The sequence below is a fragment of the Podarcis erhardii genome (assembly GCF_964252035.2).
Source record: "Podarcis erhardii genome assembly, chromosome: 3".
Taxonomy (NCBI): Eukaryota; Metazoa; Chordata; class Lepidosauria; order Squamata; family Lacertidae; genus Podarcis; species Podarcis erhardii.
Window position 1 is genome coordinate 51,898,071 of NC_138507.1, and position 25,213 is coordinate 51,923,283.

At 38.4% G+C, this 25,213-nt stretch overlaps 2 protein-coding genes across 4 annotated transcripts in view; one reads left to right on the forward strand and one right to left on the reverse strand.

Annotated features, from left to right (window-relative positions):
- The window catches only part of CDC40 (cell division cycle 40), an 86,271-nt gene that overhangs the window by 7,015 nt on the left and 54,043 nt on the right, over window positions 1-25,213 (forward strand). The gene's annotated exons all lie outside the window — the stretch shown is intronic.
- Window positions 1-25,213, reverse strand: part of WASF1 (WASP family member 1) — a 44,790-nt gene that overhangs the window by 2,479 nt on the left and 17,098 nt on the right. For all 3 annotated transcript variants that reach the window (XM_081857133.1, XM_081857134.1, XM_081857132.1), the window contains 7 exons: window positions 18,633-18,791; window positions 14,289-14,423; window positions 7,175-7,328; window positions 6,561-6,678; window positions 3,312-3,484; window positions 2,094-2,273; window positions 496-1,091 (listed from right to left, as the gene is read on the reverse strand). In XM_081857133.1, the coding sequence (XP_081713259.1) occupies window positions 496-1,091; window positions 2,094-2,273; window positions 3,312-3,484; window positions 6,561-6,678; window positions 7,175-7,328; window positions 14,289-14,423; window positions 18,633-18,765 (1,489 nt within the window). In that variant the 5' untranslated portion in view covers window positions 18,766-18,791. The remainder of the gene's footprint in view (window positions 1-495; window positions 1,092-2,093; window positions 2,274-3,311; window positions 3,485-6,560; window positions 6,679-7,174; window positions 7,329-14,288; window positions 14,424-18,632; window positions 18,792-25,213) is intronic.

Consider the following 25,213-nt stretch of genomic DNA (forward strand, 5'->3'; position numbering starts at 1 on the left):
CAGGATTTCAGCACAAGAGCGCTCTCCCCTCCTGTGGTTTTCCCCTCCTGTGGCCTTATCACCTCCAACTGTGAAGGGTAAAACATAGGCATCATGGCTATGTTATGTCTAATCCTCTTTAGTTCCATAGTTTAGCTATGTACTGCATGAAGAACTTTCTTTTATCTGTCCTCAATCTTCCAACATTCAGCTTCACTGGGTGTCCATAAATTCTAGTGTTGTGACAGAGGGATAAAAGCTTTTCTCTATTTATTTTCCCCAGGCCATGCATAATTTTATAAACTTCTAACATGTCACCTTTACACTTTAGCCAAGGATATGTAAAGTGCATATGAGAAAAGAATCTATATATGGTAATCTGCCTATTTTGCAGAACCAATGAAGTGTTTAAAATATCCTCAACAGAAATAATTTAATTGAAAACATTAAATCTGCTAAGAGAGTATTTGATTCATTAAACAAATAACACTGCTAACCAATGAACAGAAGAGATACCTTTTCGTATTGCTTCCAGAAGGACACTTCTGGCATCGCTGATGACAGGTAGTGTTGATGGGTGACGCTTGGGTTCAGGAGCAGGAGTGACTTGTGAAGGTGGTGATGGAGGCATTATTGGAACATGAGCCCCAGGGGCAACAGATGTGGGAGTGTGGGAGAGTGCTGTAACAGGTGATGAGGGTCGGATGCCAGGAGGTGGCAATGGAGGAGGAGGAGGAGGTGGAGGAAGTCCTTGCATTTCGCCCTGTGGAACTGGAATGGCTTCACAGACTTGGGCCGCTCTGGTGACGGGAGGAGAGGGTTGTGCCAGAGGAGGTGCAATGGGAGGAGGAGCAGGGTGAAGCACTCCAGGAGCAATCTGGAGAGGAGCTGGGGGCGGAGGCACAGCTGGAGCTTGCAAAACAGCTGTTGGAGGGGGTGGAGGCGGCGGCACTGGAGGTGGTGGAGTGGAAGTCATTGCAGATCTTAATGAAGAAGTTGACAAGGCGGATGGAAGGGGTGGTGGTGGAGGAGGAGGAGTAGGACTCACAAACACTGGTGTTCTGCCAGTAGCAGGTGACTGAGGACGATTTTCAGTCAAACCTGTGGTAGAGCTGAAATGAAAAACACTCCAAGTGATTACTATAAGAGTGAAAGCTGGCCACAGGGCATTTATATTTAACTTTCAATTAAACTCCAGTAGTAAGGCTATTGCAGATATATTTTTGCACAAGCGTGCTAAAGGGTACCATAGTTTAGTCATTTACTACAAGCTTTTACTACACAAACAATGTAACAACAACACTGCATTATTTACGCTTTCACTTTTTGAGAATGTTCCATAAATTCTGTCATATGGCCAGTGCTAGACTGAAACCAACTTGAAATACCCTTAAAGCAGGGGTGAGGGATCTGTGGTCCTCTTTATGGTATTAGATTGCAATTCCCATTATTCCTGACCATTGGCCAAGGTGGTTGCAGCTGGTGAGAGTTGGGAGTCCCAACAACATCTGGAGTGCTATAGGTTCCCCACACCTGCTTTTAAAGCATAGCATGAAAGCACTTTAGAACTGGGAACTAGTATTAAACTTATCTCTAATCATGTTAACAAACTGACAACTACATTTTGGAATGTGTTCATTTCTTGAAGCCTATGTCTCAAGCCAGGTCCCCACATGGCTAATACTTTGTGAGCTGAAGCAGGGTATTTTCCTTACCTTATTTTCAAAAATTAGTGCCTGTGTCCTGCACTGGAAAACACTCTAAAACTCATATAAAGTTGTGTTTGAAGTCTGTTTTTTAGACCTACGCTTTAGAGTGTTTTGTACTGAACGAGATAGAAGTACTTTAAAAGACACTTCGAAAAACTGATTTTTGGTTTTTTTTAAATGTAAGTTTTCTTTCAGTAATAATATAACAAAACTGAAATCTCAATGTTAGGTTCTGTATTTATTATAGTACAGTATATCAAAGTATTTGGCAAACAAGCATTCAATGCCTTTTAGTTCCTTGATAGGTTGATTTGCCTATAGCCAAGACCTGTGGTGTCAATCTTTCCCCCACTTTGTCAGTTTAATGAAAAGGTGTCCTGAATTAGTATTTTAAGTGTTTCATACCTGACACAGGGTGGAATGGGTTTCACATCTCCTGCTCCATGCATTGGTGGAGGTGGGGGTGGCTCATGTGGCCTGACTAAGACACGTTCCTCTGCTCTACTCAGCAATTCAGTCATCTGGCTGTATGGCAATGCAGAAAGAGAATAGGGTCCATCCATGTGTTCCACATATGCCTGAGGTCTGAAAAGATATAAATCCACTTACAAATTGCATATGCTAATTTTGCATCCTGTCTACAGCCCTATTGGTTTCAAGAACCTCAAAAGAATGAAGACAGTCCTTCTGAAAGTTTGTATGGGGTTAAGACCAAAGACAGAAACAGTACAAAATGATCAGTAGAACATGACAAACTAGGTTACACAAGGTAGCACTGCAAGTATAAAGGATGCACTTCGCAAGCATTTAGCGAATATTTTTTGCTTACGTTACTCTGTAACAATCTTTATATGTTAACAGAGTATACAAATAACAGTAAATAATGTAAATGGTAGGTTGAGTTATTCTAATCGCAAAGTAGAAAGCAAATAAAGGGGATTTCTGGTTCTCTGAAACATAGAGGCAAAAGGAGGACAAAGGCTTAGACCAGGCATGTCCAAAGTCTGTTTCGGGGGCCTAATCCGGCCCCTGTGGCAGTTTATTTCCTGGGGTAAATCCTAAAAAAGCCTCAACAACTTCAATCCTAAAAAAAGGTCAACAACTTTGTTTGGCCCTTTGGTCAGCCCCCACGGCTCTTCACTTCATCAAATCTGGCCCTCTTTGAAAAAAGTTTGGACACCACTGGCTTTGACACTAAAGGAGGATCAGCTGAACAATGAAGGAGGGATCACAACAGCAGTAGGAGTGTAGCGGGCGGAATGGCAACCGCTGGTAGTTGGAGGTTGTCTGAAGAACCAGCATAAAAACAGCATGTGTACATCCAAATATATAAATGGGTATAGTGGGAATGTGTTGTCATAACAGGCCTCAGGTGATTATGCGGCTCAAAAATCTATGCAGACAATAAATGAAAAAAAGCTGCTAGGTCAGGAGAGGAATACAATTTGATGTGATGGATAGCATAAACTCATGAGCATTTTGTCTACGATATCGAAAGTTCAAACAATGGCCTCAAGTTTTCTAAATTCTATGAAAAATAATTTTACAAACTGGCCAATCTTTGTTTTTATAACTAATATACAAAATAATTAGCTACTAAAAGTAAGAAGTAAAAAAGAAAACCTCGTCTCAAAATGTGACGCAGGGCCATTAGCAATTTCAATGTGCTTATGTAAGAGACTGGCGTCATCTTCAGCAAGCTCTGGACCCAGGGCTAACTTCTGCCACTCTCTGCGCCTGTCATGAGGAGCCCGCGGCACTTTTTCCGGTTCATGAGGACGATCTAAATTCTTCTGCTACAAAATAGCACAAAAAATAAATTGACAACTGTTCTTCCTGGCAAACTATAATACAATCTGTTATAACACCAACAAAATTACTTAATTATAGTACAAATACAAAATTCAAAATAGATCAGTAAGGCTTATCACTACAACTGATTCAAACATTTATTTGTACATATAGAACCATTTTTTATTACTTCAGCTATTAATGCAAAGGTTTATTATGCTTTGTAAATCATGCTAATTGAGAAACGCTGAAGAAAGTGTTTGAATGGAGGCTATAAGGAGTAGAAACATGCATTTCATCTATATAAGCACTCAGTCCACTTTATCTGACATTATATAAGATGTCGTGCAAGAGAATGGATTACCTGAGTGTTTTTTCTTAAAAATAATTAATATACTTCAAAAACATACATGAAGAAAGAAAGAAAGAAAGAAAGAAAGAAAGAAAGAAAGAAAGAAAATTCGACTTCCGGGTTGGCGCCATCGCCGAATGGCGGACTCCCTCCGAGCTCCGGAGGGAGTCTGCTCGGCAGGGGCTGGGTCCTACCGCACCGGCGATGCGGGGACCCTTAAAAACCACGGCCAGAGGAGGCCGTGGACATGGAGACTCGGCTGGCACCGTTAGCGCCCTCCCGACTCGTGAAGGAGCCTTTTTAAAGGCTCCGGATCGGGTGCCGGGGAGAAGCGTGGTGCTTGAGTTGTCTGCTATCCCTGCCGAGCGCAGCCGCATGCCATCCGGCGGAGAACGCTGACTTCTTCTATTGAAAATTTGGATCTAAAAGAAGAACCCGTGAGTAATTGGAATATGGACTAAAAAAAAGGGGACAAATTTTTAAAATTTGGAGCGAACGGGGGAGGTGGAAAAAAGGAAGTCAGCCCCCCCCCCCGAAATTGTAGAAGAGCCAAAACAAAGGAATGGATAACTAAGATCGAGAGTAACCTTATTTCACCGAATTAGCAACTTCGCGAGGGAAATTTATAAGATTGAGCCGGAGGAGAAAAGTGGAATTTGTATTAAAAAGCAACACCCCCCCCCCGGAATCCCTGGAGCGATTCGTGAAAATGCCTGGAGAAGAGTAACGGAGGTTTTGACAGGTTTTGACAGCTGTCAAGGAGCTGTCAAAACGGAAGAATGTAACAGAGACTTGGTTATGGACTTTGCCGGTTACATTTGATATAAGTTGGGTATAAATTAAGGATAAACAAGTTATTTGGACTGGTGGATGGGCTTTGGAAGGGAACTTTGTTACGGGAATCCATCTAGAGGAGCTGAGGGATATTGCATGTGTTTTTGACAGGAAACTTGTGCAGTTGAATAGAACTTTTAATCTCCTGGGAAACTGCAGAAATGGAACACTATTTTGTCTACAGAGGTCTACACACTACAGGAAACAATGGAACTATCTGTTGGAAAATGAAAGGATCATGATGTAATGTTTTGTTCCTGAACAACAAGCCTCTGCAGGGATATTAGAAACTTTTGGAGAAAGAACATTTCTGTGGGAGAACAGAGAAACAAAAAGGAGGAGAATGGCCGACAAGAAATAAGGAAACAACAAGAACTGGACAGAAATGGGAAAGGGGATATTTGGGATATCCAGATTTGACAAGCTTATGGAATTAAAATTGGAGTTTCTACTCCTGGATATAAAAATCTGGATAGAAGAAATGGACCCTCTTCTCGTTAGACTTCTTTTAGGATTGGACATTCGTAATTAAATGATTGGACATTCGCAATTAATAAGACTGGCAAAGAATCAGAGGGATGTGGGTTTAACGCAATGTGGGAACTCCAGGAAGATATTAGAGATGGAGGGTTAGGAGGAACGTAACAGGGAAAAAGGGGAGGGAAAGTTGGAATCCAAAGGTTGTAAAATTATTATTTAATTCTATGTTGCTTTTTTTTCTGTATTATGTTTGAAAGGGGGAAACTCGTGGAAGGGAATAGATCGATCTTAGGGGGATGGGAATTATGCTAAACTGGGTAATGGAGGATGATTGCAATTTGGGGATAAGAATTTGTTGAACCTAATTGTTTATTTGGAAGATTTGGAATACATGAGGGGGTGGGGAGGGGAAGTCCTAGTTATTGGAAAAAGTTTATAAATTGGATTTAATTTGTTTTAATTTGGAAAACCTTAATAAAAATTATTTTAAAAAAAAAAAGAAAGAAAGAAAGAAAATTAAACCCAAACACATATACAAATCTTTTTTGAGGGTTTTTTCTACAATCCAGTGACACATAAATTTTATGAAACAAACAAACAAACAAACAAACAAACAAATAAATAAATCCCTGGAAAAAATAATTATTGGTGCAGTGACATCTTTTAAAATATTTGCTTTATTTATAAATACCAGGATATTGTCCTCAGTCTCATGATATGCTCACTTAAAGCTGAAAAGTTACTAAGAACGCAGTAGCATATTTCACAGGAGTTTGAACTTTGTTATCATTAATATATAAAATAAAAATCTGCCACATAGCTGAAAGCGAATCTTTTTTGTTTGTCCTATAGTATAACTTAATTTATGAGTTAATTTTTCAGCAATAGCAATGGACCAGATTTGACAATACCATATTAAATCTTGATTTAATCCTTCTAAATATTTCTATTTTCCATCTTGGCAGCTAACACGAGAATGGGGAACAACCTCTGCCTGACACTAGGGAAACTGCTTCCAGACTGGGTTGATATTACTAGGCTATATCTCAGCAGCATCTTTTCTTTTCTTTTGTAAAGTAGCAGCATCTTTTCTCTTCCTGTGTTTAGATGGTTTTTGATAATTTCTTCCATTCAGAAGGCTTTTATGGATGCTTTTTGTTTGTGTTATTCTGCCTCCTGGATTTTTATGACAGCATGTTTGATTTTAATGATTGTTTTATTGTGGTTTGTCTTGCTTTGTTGGTTGCTTTGGTCAATTTTAGTTAAAAAAATGAGAAGCAAATGATTAGAATAAAACCAATAAAATATAGCACAAATCTGAAAAATATGTTCTATTCATGTGATGTTAAATTTTCTTAATAGCAGGGCATCCTTCAGGACCACATAACGTAACTCATTTCCTAGGAGGATAATACCTTTTGCTTTCTTTTTTCCTTTCTTTTGTCTTCTGTGTCTTGTAACATCTTTTCTTTCCATAGATCAAAGAAATAGGAAGGATTGGTGTAAAACTTCAAACCCTCTTTTCCATCATCTCTAAAGGGAAAATAAAATTATTAAATAAAACATGTTACTAAATAAATATAAAATATGGTATGCATAGCATGTAACAGCAAAAGGGAGACTGCTGAACCCTCACCTCCCAATTAAGGAAAGAAAATCCTCTACAATGTGGGCTGAGTATTTGTAAGGCTGTGGACAAGATTAAAGTACAAGGCTAGAAGACTATACCCATCATACCTGATATTTACATGAATGCTAGGAATTTGGTTGAACCACTAGTACAATTTCACAGTGAAGAAGACAACAGTTATGCATTCTCAGAGACTGTGTCATCACAATTAATGGAACATGCAAAAAGTAATCTTAGAATGATTAGCTGCCCTAGTAAAAACTGAAAACAAAATAAGAATTGAGCTACACAAATCTCCAGTTCCCAAATTAAACTCATTCGCTTGATTAGAGGGTTCTTACTTATCACTAGTAAAGTTTGAGAAATTAAAATGCATTCTGTGCATTTTTTAACACTGACCTGTAAGGGGTAAGTATGTTGAGTGGAGGAGGCTGTTCACATGTGTCATAAGTCTCTTGCAAAGGAATGGGCAGACTCTTGCGGTCAAAAAGCTGCTGATCTTGAGTTGTGGAACTTCGGAAAGCTTTTCTCATTGTTATATCTTGCAGTGAAACTGAAAAAAACCATCAACATTTAGATAGTGAGATATAAATGTTGCATTAGGAGGCAAAAGTTGTATTTGACAATTGTAGCTCATAAGACACAAGTAGATTGTGGAGATTATTGTTGCTGAATCATTAAAAATAAAGTTACAAAAAGAAATCATGATACATACAATGAAGATTCCATGCAATTCTGTACAGACAACTCCCCATTTATGTGTGTTCAATATGTGCATGACTGCACATACATGCATTGGCCACAAACCTGGTAGTGACCCAAAAACGATATGAAAAGGGGCAGAATGAGATTGGGGCAGAACTGGTTTTTTTACAGGCTTTTTCAATGGTGTTTCAAATGTACACAATTTCACTGACACATGCAGTGCATCAGAACATAACCCCCATGTAAATGGGGGGTTGCCTGTATTTAAATATATATGCATAATTTGGAGTAGCAAAGCAATGAGCATTACTCCCATATTACTAGTCATGTTTTTAAAGGCAATTTGAACAGAACTGAGGACATCCTTTGAAGGTACTTTTCTGCAGTGTCTTGTGGAACACCATGATTTTCATAGCACAGGATGAGTAGATGGTAGGGCTAAACAAAATTTGGTGCCTGATAACAACACACTAACACTGAATCTATAGATTTAGAGACTCCTACTGACAACATCAGGATGTTTTTTTAATAAATGGGCTGACAAAAGCCTATGTCTGGAAAAAAAGTTAAAATGACTGTTTAGATTTTATATGACCAGTCTAAGCACTTCAATCATGCAAAATATTTCTTGTCTGGCTATGTCTATCTTCAGGATGACTGACTATGATTATATATCAACTGGTCTTGCTTACTGTTTAATTTTTATCCCTTCCGATTCCTTTGGGCAGTTAATACTTTGGACATCATATAACACTCTGTTTGCACTTTCAGCAAATTGCCTCTACAGCTAAAGCTAAGTAATCTGTCTGGAAACACCTTTATAGGAATTAGCTTCTCAGCTTTTACAATAAGAAAATTGCCTTCTAGACTTCATCTTCTACTTACTATGCTGTTTTTAGAACTATGCTGCATTTTAGAGAAGGCTCTTCAGTACAGTGGTACCTCTGGTTACAAAGTTATTTTGTTCCGGAGGTCCGTTCTTAAGCGGAAACTGTTCTTAACATGAGGCACGCTTTCGCTAATGGGGCCTCCTGCTGCTGCCGCCAGCTTACAACTTACACTCACATCCAGGGGCAAAGTTTGCAACTAGGGACATCTACTTCCGGGTTAGCGGAGCTTGTTACCCGAAGCATTCATAGGGAGGACAGTATGTAACCCGAGGTCCCACTGTATTTCCTTTCAGCCTGGCCTCCATTGTTCCATTTGCATCATCCTTGACATATTAAAAATACAGGGACCCCTGACCATTAGGTCCAGTCGTGGCCGACTCTGGGGTTGCGGCACTCATCTCGCTTTATTGGCCGAGGGAGCTGGCGTACAGCTTCCAGGTCATGTGGCCAGCATGACTAAGCCGCTTCTGGCGAACCAGAGCACAGAAACACCATTTACCTTCCCGCCGGAGCAGTACCTATTTATCTACTTGCACTTTGATGTGCTTTCGAACTGCTAGGTTGGCAGGAGCAGGGACCAAGCAACGGGAGCTTACCCTGATGCAGGGATTCGAACCTCCGACTTTCTGATCGGCAAGTCCTAGGCTCTGTGGTTTAACCCACAGCGCCACCCGCTATTGCTAAATTATAGTCTTCTGTTCCAATTTTACTAAGAAGTTGCTATCTTGTAGCTTTTAAAACAGTTTTTTCCCTAGTTCCCTTTCTATCACTTCATTCATGTCATTTCTCCAGCTTTCCATTATAAGAGACTTCTTCAGTCTTGGTTCAAAGGATCACGTGAATTCTGGTGAGCCTTAGACTCATGTACTGCCTCCTCTTTGCATGTTACACCTGAATTCTATACCTTAACAGATTCTCTGTATACATTTTTCTTTGGCAGCTTATAATCCCATTAACGTGATTTAGGCCTCTGGCAGGTTTTAACTGAGTGCCAGTTGCCTTCTGACACTAACAGGCAAGACTACAAGCTAAGAGGGTTCTGTGGATCTATGCTAACAGAAGTCTTGCACTACAGGTTCATAAATTGGTAATTGTTTTGGCTAATTATATTCCACTTTCATTTACTTTACACAGAACTAATTTTATAAACTCTAATATCCCTCCAGCAATCCTTAAAACTTTGAATCAAATTGACAAATAACCCCAATAATAAATTAAGATTTCCATATTGATTTTACATCCTATTTACTAAGCAATGATTTTTACAACTGTCTGCCCCATTTTTAAACTGACTTCATATTCTGGTTCCCATTTTTATCATGTTTACTTGGGCTTCTTTGCTCTTGAGATTCGTTACTTGTACATAACATCTGTTATAAAACTGCACATAATTCTACATACAAAAATGTTGAAATACACAGACATAATTTTGATCAAATATTTAGCCAAATATGAAAATTGTCAGACATTTGACTCATAAATATTCTATATATTTTAATCAATCTTTTGGCAGACATAGTTTTGTTATTCAGCTTCATCCTCTCATCTATATTATAGTCCTACATTGTTATACCTCTACCTATAAGCACATCATAATAGCATCTCTTTCTCTAATTTATTTGCACAAACTTATATGGAAGTACTATTTTAATTCATCATTTAAATCAATTCAATCCAAACTAAGTGAAATTCAATCCATAGCAATTTGAAAATTATTCCCCCCCCCACCTGCCTGCCTAAGTAAATGCTGTCTAGTGGAGTAAAATGAATAAAAAGTATTTGCATAGGAGACAGGAAATAACACTATGAATCATGAATTTTCAGTTTCTACTTGACTGTGAAAGATGTTGACAGAGAAGAGCATAAGTCTCTGAAAGAAAAATAGATGAATACAAAAAGTCACTCTTTTATTGGAATACACAATTCAACCAATTCCAATGATAGATTAATCCAGTGGCAACCCAATCATTACTTTGGTGTGGATTAAATAATGTGGATCTGATTGGTGGTAGATTTGGAGTTCCACTTCAGATAATTTATTTATGGAATTCTGGCTTTTGCTGCTGCTTTCTTTGTTTTCACTTTTTGGGAAGAGGGGTCTGCGGCATGGCTACCATCACACTTTTGGGGTTACCCTGGGCACATCTGACTTCCACAAGGCAGTTCCGGTTTTGCACAGACACATCTGCACCCCTGGGAGCTTAAACATGCTAGATGCCATTTTTTGAGCCCCAGTCTGAAGCACTGGTAGTTGTGCTGAGCTCCCTACTTGTTCTCACTTTGCTCATGTTCTCTGGAAGGGGAAGCTGTTCTTTTTTTAGGAGAGTTGGTCATGCTTTTGAATTCACCTGATGTACCTGAAGACTAGAGAAGAATGCTTATGACAGCACTCCTTCTGATAAGCCTATCGCTTGAGGAGGGTAAACAGGGAAGGAGTCAGAATTTGTGGCTTGTTGTAGAAGTGGTTAATCAGTTGATGAAATTACCAGTTAATACAGTTTTGCAGTCCATGTTGAAGTAATTTGAGTTTGGGAGTGGGTATTCACAACACACAATTCATTCACACAATTCACTGGATGCATTTGATTTAAATGGAGTAGTCAATTACACAATTAATTATTGGAGTTTAGAGATCAATGTGAGCTTGATATCAGTTAGTAAGAGAAGAGATCCAGCCCAGTATTTAACCTTGAGTACTGTAGTTAAAATGGATATAGGACTGAGGAATAAGACCAGAAGAGCAGTAGGGAAAAGAAGTCTAATCATCAAGTGAGGCAGAAAACAAACTGCCCTCCATGGAAACGGAGGTACTAGCATCTGGTCAAAGGATGGTGTTTTCTGCTTCTTCAAGCGAGTGTAAAAATAACAACACCCACTTGGTAGTATCCTAATGCCTACTTAAAAACAATCTCTACTAATAAAAGTAGTGAACTGAACATTCCAGTGATTGCAGCCATTTGCAGAAACAAGAAAGAAGCTGGGGGGTGGATACAGTATTTTGATATACCTCTGCCCATGGAAGCCCAACACAGGCCAAGGTTGGACAACTTTTGCAAGGCTGAGGGCCACATTCCCTTTGGGAAAAGTGGGCAAGGATTACAGATCAGTTATGGGAAGCAGGACCAAAGCAAAAAGTGGTGGAACACTCCTCCCTCTCTCATTCATTCATTCAGTATCCATTCTTTTTCTCCCTCTCCTTCATCCATCCATCATCTATTCATCCACTCTCTCTTTCATACATATGTGACCACATCTTTTTTAGTCCTCATCCATCCGTTATCCATTCTCTCTCTTTTTAGTCCCAGGGTGCACCAAAGGAGGTGCAGAGGGTTGCATTATGCCCTGTGATGCCCTTCTGTGATCTAGGCCCATGCTGCTAGTGCAAACTACATATTTCATGTTACCATGCATTACTTAATAATAATAATACAAATACAAACACTAATAATAATAATAAATTTTTATGCAGCCACTCAGGTTGGCTTACAGCACATATAAAAACATAGTAAAATGTCAAGCATAAAAACCTCCCTTCAGATGTCTTCTATACAGATGTTGGTCTATACAGCTAAATGATTCTTGTTAAGGAAACAATGCAGCTGGTGTATTGGCTGGTGTATTGGCCTAAGCTGGTAAAAAGCATTCTTCACCACACCAACGTGTGAGCATCTAAACAGCAGCCCCAGATCCAAGAGCACACCCAAGAGCATACACTAGGTTTTAAAAGAGTGCAACTCCAGGATGAGATATATTCCCAACCAATTGTACTTGTTTTGTTTCGATTAATTTTAAATTATACACACACACACAGAGTGGCACCTCGGGTTAAGTACTTAATTCGTTCTGGAGGTCTGTTCTTAACCTGAAACTGTTCTTAACCTGAAGCACCACTTTAGCTAATGGGGCCTCTTGCTGCCGCCATCCTGAAGCAAAGTTCTTAACCTGAGGTAATATTTCTGGGTTAGCGGAGTCTGTAACCTGAAGCATATGTAACCTGAAATGTATGTAACCCGAGGTACCACTTTGTGTGTGTGTGTGTGTGTGTGTGTGTGTGTGTAGTCCACTGTTCTTGTAAAACAAACCAAGGCAGCTTACAATGTATCCTTTAAAGCAGACATGTCCAACTGGTCGACCGCGATCAACAGGTAGATCCCCTGGTGACTCTGGTTGATCATGGGATCCTTATCAATCGCAGGTTTAGGAAAACTTCATAATGAATGTTTCTGCCCCCGCCCCCCTCTCTTTGTCCCTCCGTCGCGTCATGTGGGTGCAGTTTGTTTTTTTCTCATTGCGATGAGGAATATGGTGATTGACTTTAGCGCTACGTGTGTTTATTATTGGTGGGGTGTGAAATGAGCAAAGTATGTCCTTCTCCCTCACAAACAAACAAACAAACAAACAAACAAACAAATAAACAAAAAGCTCAACAACTGTGTTCTTCCCCCGAAAAAGCTCAACAACTCTGGTCTTTACACTGGGAGTAGATTGCAGTCTCTTGGGAGTTGGACGGGCCTGCTTTAATTTTGATTGATCAATCAATAAAAAACAATAGTGCAAAAATTAAAATGAGCAGGAAAATATCCAAAGCCACATGAGCAACAAAAAGCCAGCAAGACTCTCATAAATCCACAGCAACTTTTTTTTTTTTTTTAAGGAATGCAAAGGAAAGCCTGGAATAATAAAGCTTTATATAAGTGTCTGGTTTTAACAGGTGTCCCTGGACTGATGTTACAACTGAAAAGGCCCCACTCCTAGCAGATTCCATGGAGTCTTATTCAGCAGAAGCACCTAGATTAAGACGTGTAATGTTGAAAGGAGTGCATGCAGTGGCACAAAGGGGAGCAGGCACAACTCTAGGTACCCAGCTCTGAAACTATTTAGGACTTTACACATTTAAACCAGCATCTTGAATTGAGCTTGGCACAAACATGTAGGCCAATGCAAAGCAAGCAATAAAGAAAGAATGGTACGATCTTTTCTAACCCACAGCCTGGAGACAGCATTCTGTACTAATATTACTCTATTTAAACATTTTAGGTCATATTTCAAAGTGAAGTCTCCAGAAGGCAGTTTACAAGACATAAAATACAAAACAGTGCCCCAAAATAGTATTTTTGTAGAGACTACTTAAAATCCCACAAATTGATAACAAATAACAGTATGAATGGTGTGTGTGAGAGAGAGGGAGGTGGCCAACCCTCTATGTGGTTCTTGGGGTAAAAGTGGTTAGCTACCCAGCACTAAAGCATGAAATGTCATGGTGAAATCCAACTTTAGCTGGAAAGCTGGCATCACTGCTCAGAACGAGTACCTCCAACTTATCAACATGATTTTGGGGAAGTACAATCTCATTCCAAACAGGCTGCCCTATAACCTTGAAGCAGAGGGCCACCAGCCAACATTATTTCTAATTTGTCTGTCCGTTTGTTCACCTTCATCTAGACCAGAGCTTTCCAAACTTTTTATGCTGGTGACATACTTTCTAGTCATGCATCATTTCGTGACACAGTAATTCAGTTTTACTAGCAAACCAGAGGTTAAACTAACCCCCTTTCAGCCAGGGGACGAGCGTGGGGAGTGTTTGCACGACACACCTACAAACTGCAGCTGACACACTAACGTGTCATGACACACAGTTTGGAAAGCTCTGAACTAGACTATCACTGGCGTCAGAGAGATTCTAAGTGCTGCTACAATTCAGTAACATTTGGTAGGTCTTTGCTGAAGCCTCATAAGGCTCCATGAATCAGGAGATCCACAGGTTCAGACAACCCCCTGCCAATTTCTGTTAGAATCTCTCTCCCCCCAATATTTTTGTTGTTGTCTTTTGCATCTCACACCAGATATGCTCACTACTAATAGCAACTATGGCTGATATGATCCACAAGACCACACATAACATTTACATAAAAACTTACGTTCTTCTTCTTTTGGATCAAGCTGTGTAACACTGATAGATAAACGGTCCACACGTTCTTGCAAGGAGTTCACTCGGAAAGAAAAACTGTGTGCCTCATTGAAAAGCTCACCAAATATATCTTCTGCATATTTACCTGCAAAGGAAAGTTTTTAAAAGTTAGGGTTAAGAATTTCAACAAGCAGCTAAATTTGTTAAATTATTCTTTGATATAGGGCATTCTTACATAAGCCTGCCTCCCATAATTCTTTGCTCCTGCCTCCGTCACTTGGAGAAATTACCCAACCCAGTGGCTTCATTGTCCACCTTAGTAAATCTGTTTATTATCAAAATTTGCCAATTTAAGAAAGTTAAGACATTGCAATTCTCCTTAATAGAAGCTTGACCCTGTTCTTAGGAGTTTACATTTTTGTTTTATCATCCAGGATATGCCCTATTTCCCTTCTCAATCATTCTCCCAGGTGCAACAAGACATCTGATGCTTTATTCCCACGGCAGAATTACAGTAATCAGTAGCACTCTAAAAATATGAAATGCACATAAGACAACCATGGAAGGAAGTGTTTAAATATGTATTTGCAAATGAAATAAAATGGATTCAATCACTACATGATTCAGTTTTGAATCTGGAGTGTTGCCAGTCTTCTGCTGTATCAAAATTAATGCAATTAAGTTTGCCAGAGCAGAGTTCCCAAAATAAGAAAGTGGCACAGGTCTGTAATGGTTGCTTGCACAGCATTTTGTTATATTTTTAAGCACTGAATGCCATGCAACCTGAAATGCACCTATCTTGGCCAAGCATTCAGTGTTTTCCTAAGGTCTCAATCACCAATGTTTTACAAACATTTTGATAGAAATCTTTTTCTTTATTATTTAAAATGCACATATATGTAATTATAAACCTGAAAAAGATACAATAATATATTTCAAAATGTCACTTCTTATTTATTTGCCTGAAGAATTTCACTGGGACTTACAGTTCTCTCCCAACAGGCTTTATATTTAAAGCCTGCTACATCCCATGGTTTCATGCAATATAAAAGCTAATTCCTGTCACTGAATGGCTCATGGCTTACACAAAAATTTGTACTTCCTTATGAGTTAAAAAAATTCCTTGATCTTTCCCATCATTATTGAGATAATTGTCACTAGGCTTACCAGAGAGCTAGTCCTCTATAAAATCTCAAATCCTGCAATCCCACTTTATCCTCAAATGCTCACCTTGTAGTATTTTAAGATACAAAACCATATAATGCATTGAAATATACCTGCACATATACTGAACTTCTCAGCCACTGAAACTTGACAGTCCACCAGAGGAACAAAGTTAATGTTTGAAGAAAATGCTCATGCTTCCATTCTGACAATCTTTCAGGGGGATAGTACATAACTGGTATGGTGGTAGTGTGTTAAACACTAGGCCTGCTGGTAATAAAACATCTATCATGTATGTCTTAATCATGGACAAGGGGCCAACCTAGTGGCCATGGAAGAGGACATTCTCTGTGGCAGCCTTTAAGCTGTGAAATTCTGTCTCCAGAGAAGTGTGCCTGGTGCCTTCATTGTACAGCTTTTGCTGTATGCTGAAGACACACCTCTTTATCCTGGCCTTTGACAGCTAAGATATATATTTAAGACACACCCTATTTAGATGTAAAATGTTTTAGTTGATTTTATTATTGAACTATTATATTGCTGTATGGCACCCATAGTGAAGGGGGAGCAATAAATCCTAGAAACAAATGGAAGTGCAATTGCTGTCAATATGTTTTCATGTGCTTGCTTTCGCTACTCCGAATGATATATAGATGGAACCACTAGTGGCTAAAAGCTAGATCTTATCCAGGCCACAGCTACAGTCTCAGTGGTATTTGGCAAAACTCTTAACTAGCAGAAGAATCTGGAATTTGATATTATCTCTGTACACCTGAAACTCCAGTGATCACCTAATTTAAGACATGATACTCAATGTGGTAATGCAGGGAACAGGGCAGCAGCTTACTGAATAATCCATGTAAGTGGTAGATTTCTTATGCATGTGCTGGTTATCATCTCTCCCAACTTGTAGAGAACTGAATTAAAGTAGTCACTTTAAAAACAAAACAAAACCATACACACATACACAACTTTTAATTGGTGAGAAACACATGACCGAGCCTTCCCCTAATCTAATACTCAGTGTAATACTCCAGTATAAAAACACCAGATAAGCATATTTGAAAAAAGAGACGTATATTCATTTTTTAACTGAAGTCATAATGAACTTCTGGGTCAAGGATCCTGAAGAAGCTGAAGACTTTAATTTATTAGAGAAGCTATGCACATGCTATAGCTCTGCGCTGCTCTCCTTAGGATGCATTTGGCTGACACAGGATGGAAAATGATAATGTCAGTGGTTAAAATGTACTAGAAATAGTTGCAGTTCAGGCCAGTACTGCACGCACCATATTCCATCTGATAGCCTTTTGAAGTGGTTACAGCTCAGAGGGAAAAACAATACATTTCAGTAAGATTGCTGTAGGGTTCTAAAGTATTACTTCATTTAAAATTAATATAGAAAAGGGGGGAAGCTTTATTGTTTCCTTTTTTCACTTCTGCTACATACATAAAGCAAAGTGTAGTTCAGGGCAATTAACCTACAGCTATGTTTTAAAAATTATTCTTATTTTGAGAATGAATAAACAAGTTTTTATGAGCATACTTTAGAACATAGGTCACAAGTGAAAATATGAAATCTGTGGTATGAAATATGAAATCAGCTTCAATTTTCTACAGGTAAGACTGTAATATTATTTCAGCTTTACCAAACTCTTGCTATCTGGTTAAATAGAGCCATAGTGTCTTTGTTTTTTGCAAAAGATCAGTACAAAAACTGAAATATATAAATGATCAATCATTAAATGTGCTACTAGGAAAGGTCATATAGACTACTTCCAGTACCCCTAAGGTTTATGACAAAACACTTAAGACAGGGTTGGAGAACCACTTTTGTCCAATGGACTGGATAAAAAAGTGGCCAACCCACATCTGTCAATTATCTGATGTCATATGACACCAGGTGGCTCCGATTCCATGTAAAAACAGTAGGCCAGGGCTGCTAAGAAACAACTGGGAGCAAACTCTCAAGGCATCTGATTGTCCTCTGCAGGTGTAACTTTAGTCATCCTGCACCTGATGTCATATGATATAAAGTGAGTGACGGTTGGGCATGGCCACCCAAAATGGCATGGCCCATGGACTGGAGGTTTCTACTGCCTACTTAATATAAGCATAATAGACTATAACAGTACTCATGCAAACACATAAAACATTCCAAAATACTATTACCTATAGTCTTCATATTTACACAATCTGTGTTTTGCAAATATTTTGTAGTTTATGCTTATTTGTACATTGTTATTTTTCAATTATATTTTTGAGGACCCTTTTTGAGTTGAAAAGTGGTTCTGAATTTTACCATTAATAATATCCCATATCCCCCCCCCGCCTTCTCTGAACATTAAATCAGTGGTTTGTTTCTTGTTTACTCTAATTTAAACATATGCAACTACCTGTTTTCCTGCTTTTCCTCTTTATTCAGGATGTCTTGGGAGCAGCCTCTACCATTAACCTTTCCCCAGGCTGGAATATAAACCTTCTCTCCTTAAAATTGTGTGGAGCTACCAATCTTCTGCTTTAGGTTACCAGTCTCAAAAGTCAATCGTTCTTTTGTTAAATCAGTCGAGTCCTTTTAACTTTGGTTAGGTTAACACTATTAGCCTACTGAGCAGGAGCCTTATTACATCTATGTTTTGCATGGCAACTGCACATGTTGGCTACTAGCATTCACTAACAATTGTCATTGTGCTTCATAAGTAGTACAACTGACAGAAATGTGTACAGAACTAAAATCTAGATTTTAAAAAAACCAAAACCGAAAAGCAAATGAAGAGTGAAAATTACTGAAAGGCAGAAGGACATAAAAGGGGCCACTCCAACAGAGAAATGTTCATATACATGGCAGTTGTATTATCCCAATATTATCCTCAAAATACCAGACACATACCAAGTTGGCAGAGTACAGAGAGAAATTTCTGCCTGAGTTCTATAGTCCTTATATAAACTTTGTATAACTGCCAGTTCAGTTATTTTAAGACCATTAACAATAAAACTACACATCATACAGTTTGTTAAATGCACAATTGATGGGGACATAGAACATTTTGGAATGATTAAAAAAAGATGGGATGAACATTATGAATTAATTGTTTTGAAGAGAGTAATTTTATTTTGTTTAACTATAAAATGCAGCTGTATTACACATTAGCTCAAAACGCACTGTCCCTTAATATACCGGGGTACTTACTTAGACTGCTTAGTTGTCTGATTATATTTGCCAAGGAAATATTTGTAACACATTCCAGTTCATTCTTGATGCCTCGTGGTAGTGCTGTATGACAAAGATACCTAGGGTCTATGTTTCTTTTTACCAGTGGCATCCTGAGATATCGATGACACAGCACACCTAGGAAAAGACAGGAGATAAATTACAACATGGTTTAATGACCAAGATCATTGCTCACTTATTGATAATGGGAAAATTAGACATTATATACATTCTTTACAGTAATGTAAAGTCAAGAGAACTACAAGATGGTTTTTCTTTCAACTGCTGTTCATTTTGAACTTCCCTTACTTGAGAATGCTACAAATGTAGTTTCTTAAGAAAATGAACAGTATGACCTTTGCATGCCCACTATGTACAATGGGGCTTACTTTCAGGTAACACAGGATTAACAATAAAGAATTAACAACTGGAGAAACTATTTGTAAATGGTTTTCGTTGCATTACGTTATAGTTAATATATAACTACAAAAGCAAGCACAAAAATTAATGATTTTCATCCAGAATTTGAATGAAATTCAAATCAAGAGTCTTCAAAACTAGGATGTTGTAAACATTCCATTGTCCTTCTTGATCCCTCATCCTGCAACCAACACCAGAGGTGACCACTGAAAGCATGGGTACCTTTGGTAAAAGTACATTCATAATACTGCTTACTCCACATCTAATGTGCTCCCACTGCTACATTCATCATCATCACCATCATTTTTATTATTATTAATAATAATAATAATAATAATAATAATAATAATGTTATCTGGCTGGGTTTCCCCAGCCACTCTGGGTGGCTTCCAGCAAAATATTAAAATACAATAATTCATCAAATATTAAAAGCTTCCCTAAACCCCTGAAGGGTTACCTTCAGATGTCTTCTAAAAGTCAGATAGTTGTTTATTAACGACATCTGATGGGAGGGTGTTCCACAGGGCGGGCCTTACTACCGAGAAGGCCCTCTGCCTGGTTCCCTGTAACTTGGCTTCTCAAAGTGAGGGAACCGCCAGAAGGCCCCGGCGCTGGAGCTCAGTGTCTGGGCAGAACGACGGGGGTGGAGATGCTCCTTCAGGTATGCTGGGCCGACTTTAGCTACAGTCCATACCAACCCTATGATTTCTTGACAAATATTTCTCTTTGATGTGCTTTATCCTCAAATCTGCTCCAATCCAATTAGAAAACTGGATGCAGAGTAAGCAGTAATATGAACATACCCTAAGTTTTGCTATGTTAATTCTGCCTAGTGTCGGATCAGTTACACCGATATTCTGATGTAGTATTGACTGCACAGTTTTCCACACCAGAAAGGGGTGGAATGGTCTTATGTACAACTGTTTGTACGTAAAGTTTGCTTATTTTATTTTAATGAACTTGTTTATACAAAATGAATACAAAATGATCCAGAACACAACCCCCGTGCAAATGGGGAGTTGCCTGTATAAAAATACTATTTTAAAATTCATTCAATTTAGTTTACATTCCACTTAATTTTTATCATTGTGTTTCTTTTAGAGATACTGTCACTGTATGTTCTGTCTCTTTAACATGTATACTTTTAGAGAAATTACATATATATTATTTTTTCTCATATTTGTGTGTATGAATCTAACTAAAACCTTCTTCCATTTTGGCTGCATTGTGGACTAGATGAAGTTTTGAAATTGACAGTAAGAGCAGCCCTGTCTAGAAGCATTACACTAGTCAATCTGTGAAGCTACCCAAGGCATGGATAGATTTTTTTAGTGTTCTGTCTCAAGGTAGGGAAAGCAAGAATAGCCCTAAAAATATATTGTACACATTAAAAACTACAACATGTCTAGCCACATTTCTTGTCTATTTTATTCATTGATTTAAAAATTGTTAACTCTCCTTTCAGAACACATTGCTCTCACTGTGTGGCTTACAAGACTCAGTATAATAGTAACAAATACACTTTCAAATTTCTGACAGTGTTGATGTTTTTGTATTCTTCAAAAACATACCTGTTCCACAATCCAGCTATAGCTAAGCACATTTAACTTCATTTATTTTAATGGGAAATTTAAGTAAATGCACAGCTATCTCCCACTGAAATCAATGGGGACTTGTGCTTAACCTTAGGGTGAGTTAAACACATAAAAAACTGCATTGAAGTGCATCTATTAGTACACAGGCTGATTTTTGTTCCCATTATATGCACTCCCCAAAATAAAAATTTATGTAATTTAGTATAAAATTGCTTTTTTTTTTAGTCCTATTTTTTTCCAAAATGATTTCACTTTGAGCTTACTCATTATCTCTCCACTGCTGCTAGGTATAGCATACAGCCACAAAAGCTCTATGGCTGATCACAACAGCTCTTTGTATTCTTGACAGCCATAGACAACCAATCCTTTTTTAAAGCTAAAAACGTGAATAGTTTAAACAAACTGTATCTTCTAAGGATATAATTACATCATTAATAAATTATAATTTTTAAAGTTCTGTGAAGGCTTTCCTTCTCAAAAATCTACTTTTTATGAACACTGCTTGTGTACAGTTGGAATCTCAAATCTATTTCCACTACTTACGGATAACTTGCTTTTCAAATTCAGAAAACAGCTGAATAATCTGAGTTTAAATAAAATGCACACCAATTTATGTTAAAGGTGGTCTAGAATATATTTCAACTTCAAAAAGTCCCCTATTTCCTATAAATAGCAAAATGCAGTCTAGTACTATACATTTATTTTACACCTAAACTTTAACAGCTAAAACAGGGATGCACAAATTCACTCTGCTATTAAAAACAAAAAAACTGCAGTTCAACCTCTACTGTAATGTTAACTTCACAATTAGTCATCAGTGGCAGAATTCTAAATACACAGAAAGCACAGACGGGCTAGTCAATCACAGAGCTGTGATTCCATTAATCATACTGAACACCTCCTGTCATTCTGATGCTACAGAATGGACCGCCGGCCCTTACACAAAAGAACTGGAATTCAACACACAGTGTCTTCCCTTAATAGTGCTGCCTTTTCAAAGAGACACTCACCCTAGTGCTCACAATTCCCCCTCTTCTTCAGAAATGTGAAGGTTGTTTTTTAAAAAATGGAGGAGGATATATTTGGTGATGAACCATAACTCCTAAATTCTAGGCTAGGGCATACAGACAACAAGAAGCGATGTTCGGGGCGGGGGGATAAATGTGTGCAGCTCATACTGAAGATCCAAGTTGGAAATTGGAAGCTAATGAAATAATAAATCATGTCAGACAAAATGAAATCTATTGTTCAAAGGTCTGTCACTAGGAACCTTCATATCCTATATGACCTGATTTGCTGATTATTCAAAGAGTGATGTATACTTAATTTAGATTCATTTGAAAAATTATTATAGAATTTTAAAAATTACTTTATTTATGCTATTCTCTTATATAAAAAACTGCCTAACATTCCTTAAGATCACAGGAAATCAGTTGCTCAGAAATTAGTACTATCTAGTGCTAAGTAATTTAAGTCCATTAATTCTAATGGGCCTACTCTGAGTATAACCAACACTGGATATCACCCAAGAAATTTTCAGCTTCCTAAATATATTTATCAAGTTTTATATTTTATAACTCCAATTAACAACTGCTTTTTTAAGTGATAAAAGTTAAAAATGTTTTAGATATAAGAAATTACTGAGTTGGAAAGGATCTCAAAGGTAATCTAGGTGAAGCCCCTGCTGATACAAGAAATCCATTACTACTACTACAGTGATCAACTTGTTATCACTCTCCAAGGGCTGATTTATGACTACTGTGTGGTGAGGGGATCTAGAGTCTGAAAATGTGGAAGTACATTTTAACTTATTTTAATTGTATTGTTTATTCATTGTTTTAGACTGTACATGCTTTGTGGTAGAATTACTTCCTTTAATTGTGTACAGAGCCATGTATGTTAATGGTGCTATGTAAATAAATGTGAATACAGTAATGCTAAATTAATGAAAGAGGTACTGATTGGCAACAGAACATGGAACTGGAGCCAAACCAGGGACAGTGCTCTTCCCAGCTGTTCTCAGAATATATCCTATACAGATATATTTTTGGCAGGGTTAAAATCTTCTACTGAAAATCAAAATGTGCCCTAGAGAGTCCATGGCTGGGTTGTGCAGAAGGGTCTGCAATTTAATTTAAAAGGTTAGCAATATGTAAAGTAGCATTCTTTTATCAAATTAAAATCCTGAGCTCCATTGTTGAGAAATATTGCTGTCCTACTTCAAGTTTGTACTCACAGTACACCTTTAGCTATACAAGTTATTATTTTCAGAATGTGATGAGATGTTAAGTAAATTATATTTAAATCAGTTTTTTTCAAACTAAATGAAGTATTTGCGCTTTTGAGAGTACCATTTTACAATAAAATTTCTTTGCAACCTAAGGAGTTGAAAAACTGCTACCACGTAGTCATATATAGCATCCCATTAGGTTGCAATGTGCTTGTTTTTGATTCAAAACACTAATATCATGTGGCACTACTGCCATAGCAATAAGTCCCATATTTATCATTCTGACATTACAATGAATAGCACAGTCATTCAGTTGAAATTCTGACTATAGCAATAACACAAACACTTGAATAAGTGTGGTTTCTATTCTGCAATGCAAATTCTGAATATGGAAGTAAAGACTTGCAACAAAATGCTGCACTGTAACACCAGCCCCTAAGAGGTGTTTCCCCACAAAGACCTTGAACAGCAAAATAGTTGTCTGTTTCAGATGGTGGTCTCAGCTGGGTGAGGTTTGAGCTCAAGCAGGATGAGAGTGCTAAGCACAAATTTACAAGGAAAAGTCAAGCAAGTCCAAATTCAACTTCTAGTCAGACAATATCAAGCATGAAAAAATTCAGGTTCAGATAAAAAAAGAGCAAAGCAGAAGTCAGGTTTTGATAAGGCAAAGTCCAAGCAAATCAGTAAATGTCTTGGATAGTTCTGTGCAAGGTTTGCTGAACAGCAAACCAAGATTTAGCATTAGATGAAGCTGCAGGACTACCTCCACCTCTAGTAAATGAAGTCTCATCAGTTAAAGAGACTTCATCAAGATCACTACCTGTTGACTCAAACAGTGCTGGTTCTGTTGGAGCTTCAGGCCTGGAATCCAAAGACTGCAAAATGGCTTCCTCAGGTTCCAGCTGTGCTGCAGGAAAAAACCATAGGGCCAGTTCTGAGGGGAAACCCCTTCTATACCTCTGAATCCCCAGCTTTGTCCACTGAAGACAAATGGGATCATAGGATCATGACAAGTAAGTGCTTTGTCAGTGGCGTAGCGTGGGAGGTGCAGGGGGGGGGGGCCGGCCACACCAGGCGCAACATCTGGGGGTTAGGGTTAGGGGGCGCAAATCCACGGGTTAGGGGGCACAAATTACTTGCCTTGCCCCGGGTGCTGACAACCCACGCTACGCCACTGTGCTTTGTAGAATGCTTTGACTCTTGCAGAGGATGAGGAGTAGGAAAGGAAAAAGCAACACCTTTACTGAAACCTTACCCTGCTGTTCTATACAGTCATACCTCGAGTTAAATGTGCTTTGGGTTGAGCGCGTTTGAGTTGCGCTCCGCGGCAACTAAGTCTTACTCAGACTTAAGCTGTTTGGAACCTTTTTCATCTTCATTTTACTGCCAGCAGATGGAGACTTGTTTGCTGTAATTTCTGGAAACTGTGGCTAGAACATTCACCTATTTGTAAAGCTAAGAGTCTGTAATGTATTCTAGCTGAAGTATTTTCATGAGGAACGTTTGTTTAAAGATGGATTTAGCCAGATGCTAATCTAACAAAGTTTTAATGTGCGTGAAGCAACCGCCACTGTACTAACTCTGCTATGACCGAGTGAAGAATGTCTCCTCCAAAATTCTCCCACCAAAAGTTTTCAGCTCTACCCTAGCAAGGAAACTACAAGAACCACAGTAAACAAAACAAAAAAACAAAAAAACCTGGACTAAATCCCAACTTTGGAGAAGGAATAATCCCCTCACCCTCACCAATACAGTTCCACACAATACAAACCTAGCTAGCGGAAGTCAGTTTTGAATCATACATAGGCATAGCTTTTAGATAAGGCTCTGTGGAGACTCAAATTTCAGCATTCAGTTCAGTTTAAAACCAGGTAAAACCTAGTTAGTTTTCTTTTTTAAAAAATGAATCCTCAACAGAGCATCAATGACCAGTTACTCACTGTCCACATACCTCTTGGTCGACATCCATTGTCCACACCTCACTTCCTAAATCCCCCCACCCTTTCAAATTCCTAATCCCTGGAAGTTGAGTCAGATCACCTGATATCATTGGCTTCAGCAGCAGCTAAGGGTAGCTAGCCCAGCGACTAAGCCAGCTCCATAAACTAGAGAGAGCTCCAACTGATACAGTGTCTTGGCCCCAGAAACAAAGGATCAAGCTCACAGAAAAGTTAAGCAGCTGAGTAAGGCAACAGGGTGAGGAGGCCTCTGCCTCTCCACTGTTTGATCTAAGAAATGCCAAGCTCTCAAATAAAGTAACACAATAAATTACAAAAACTGATATGAAGGTAGAAAATCACCAGAAGGGTGAGGAA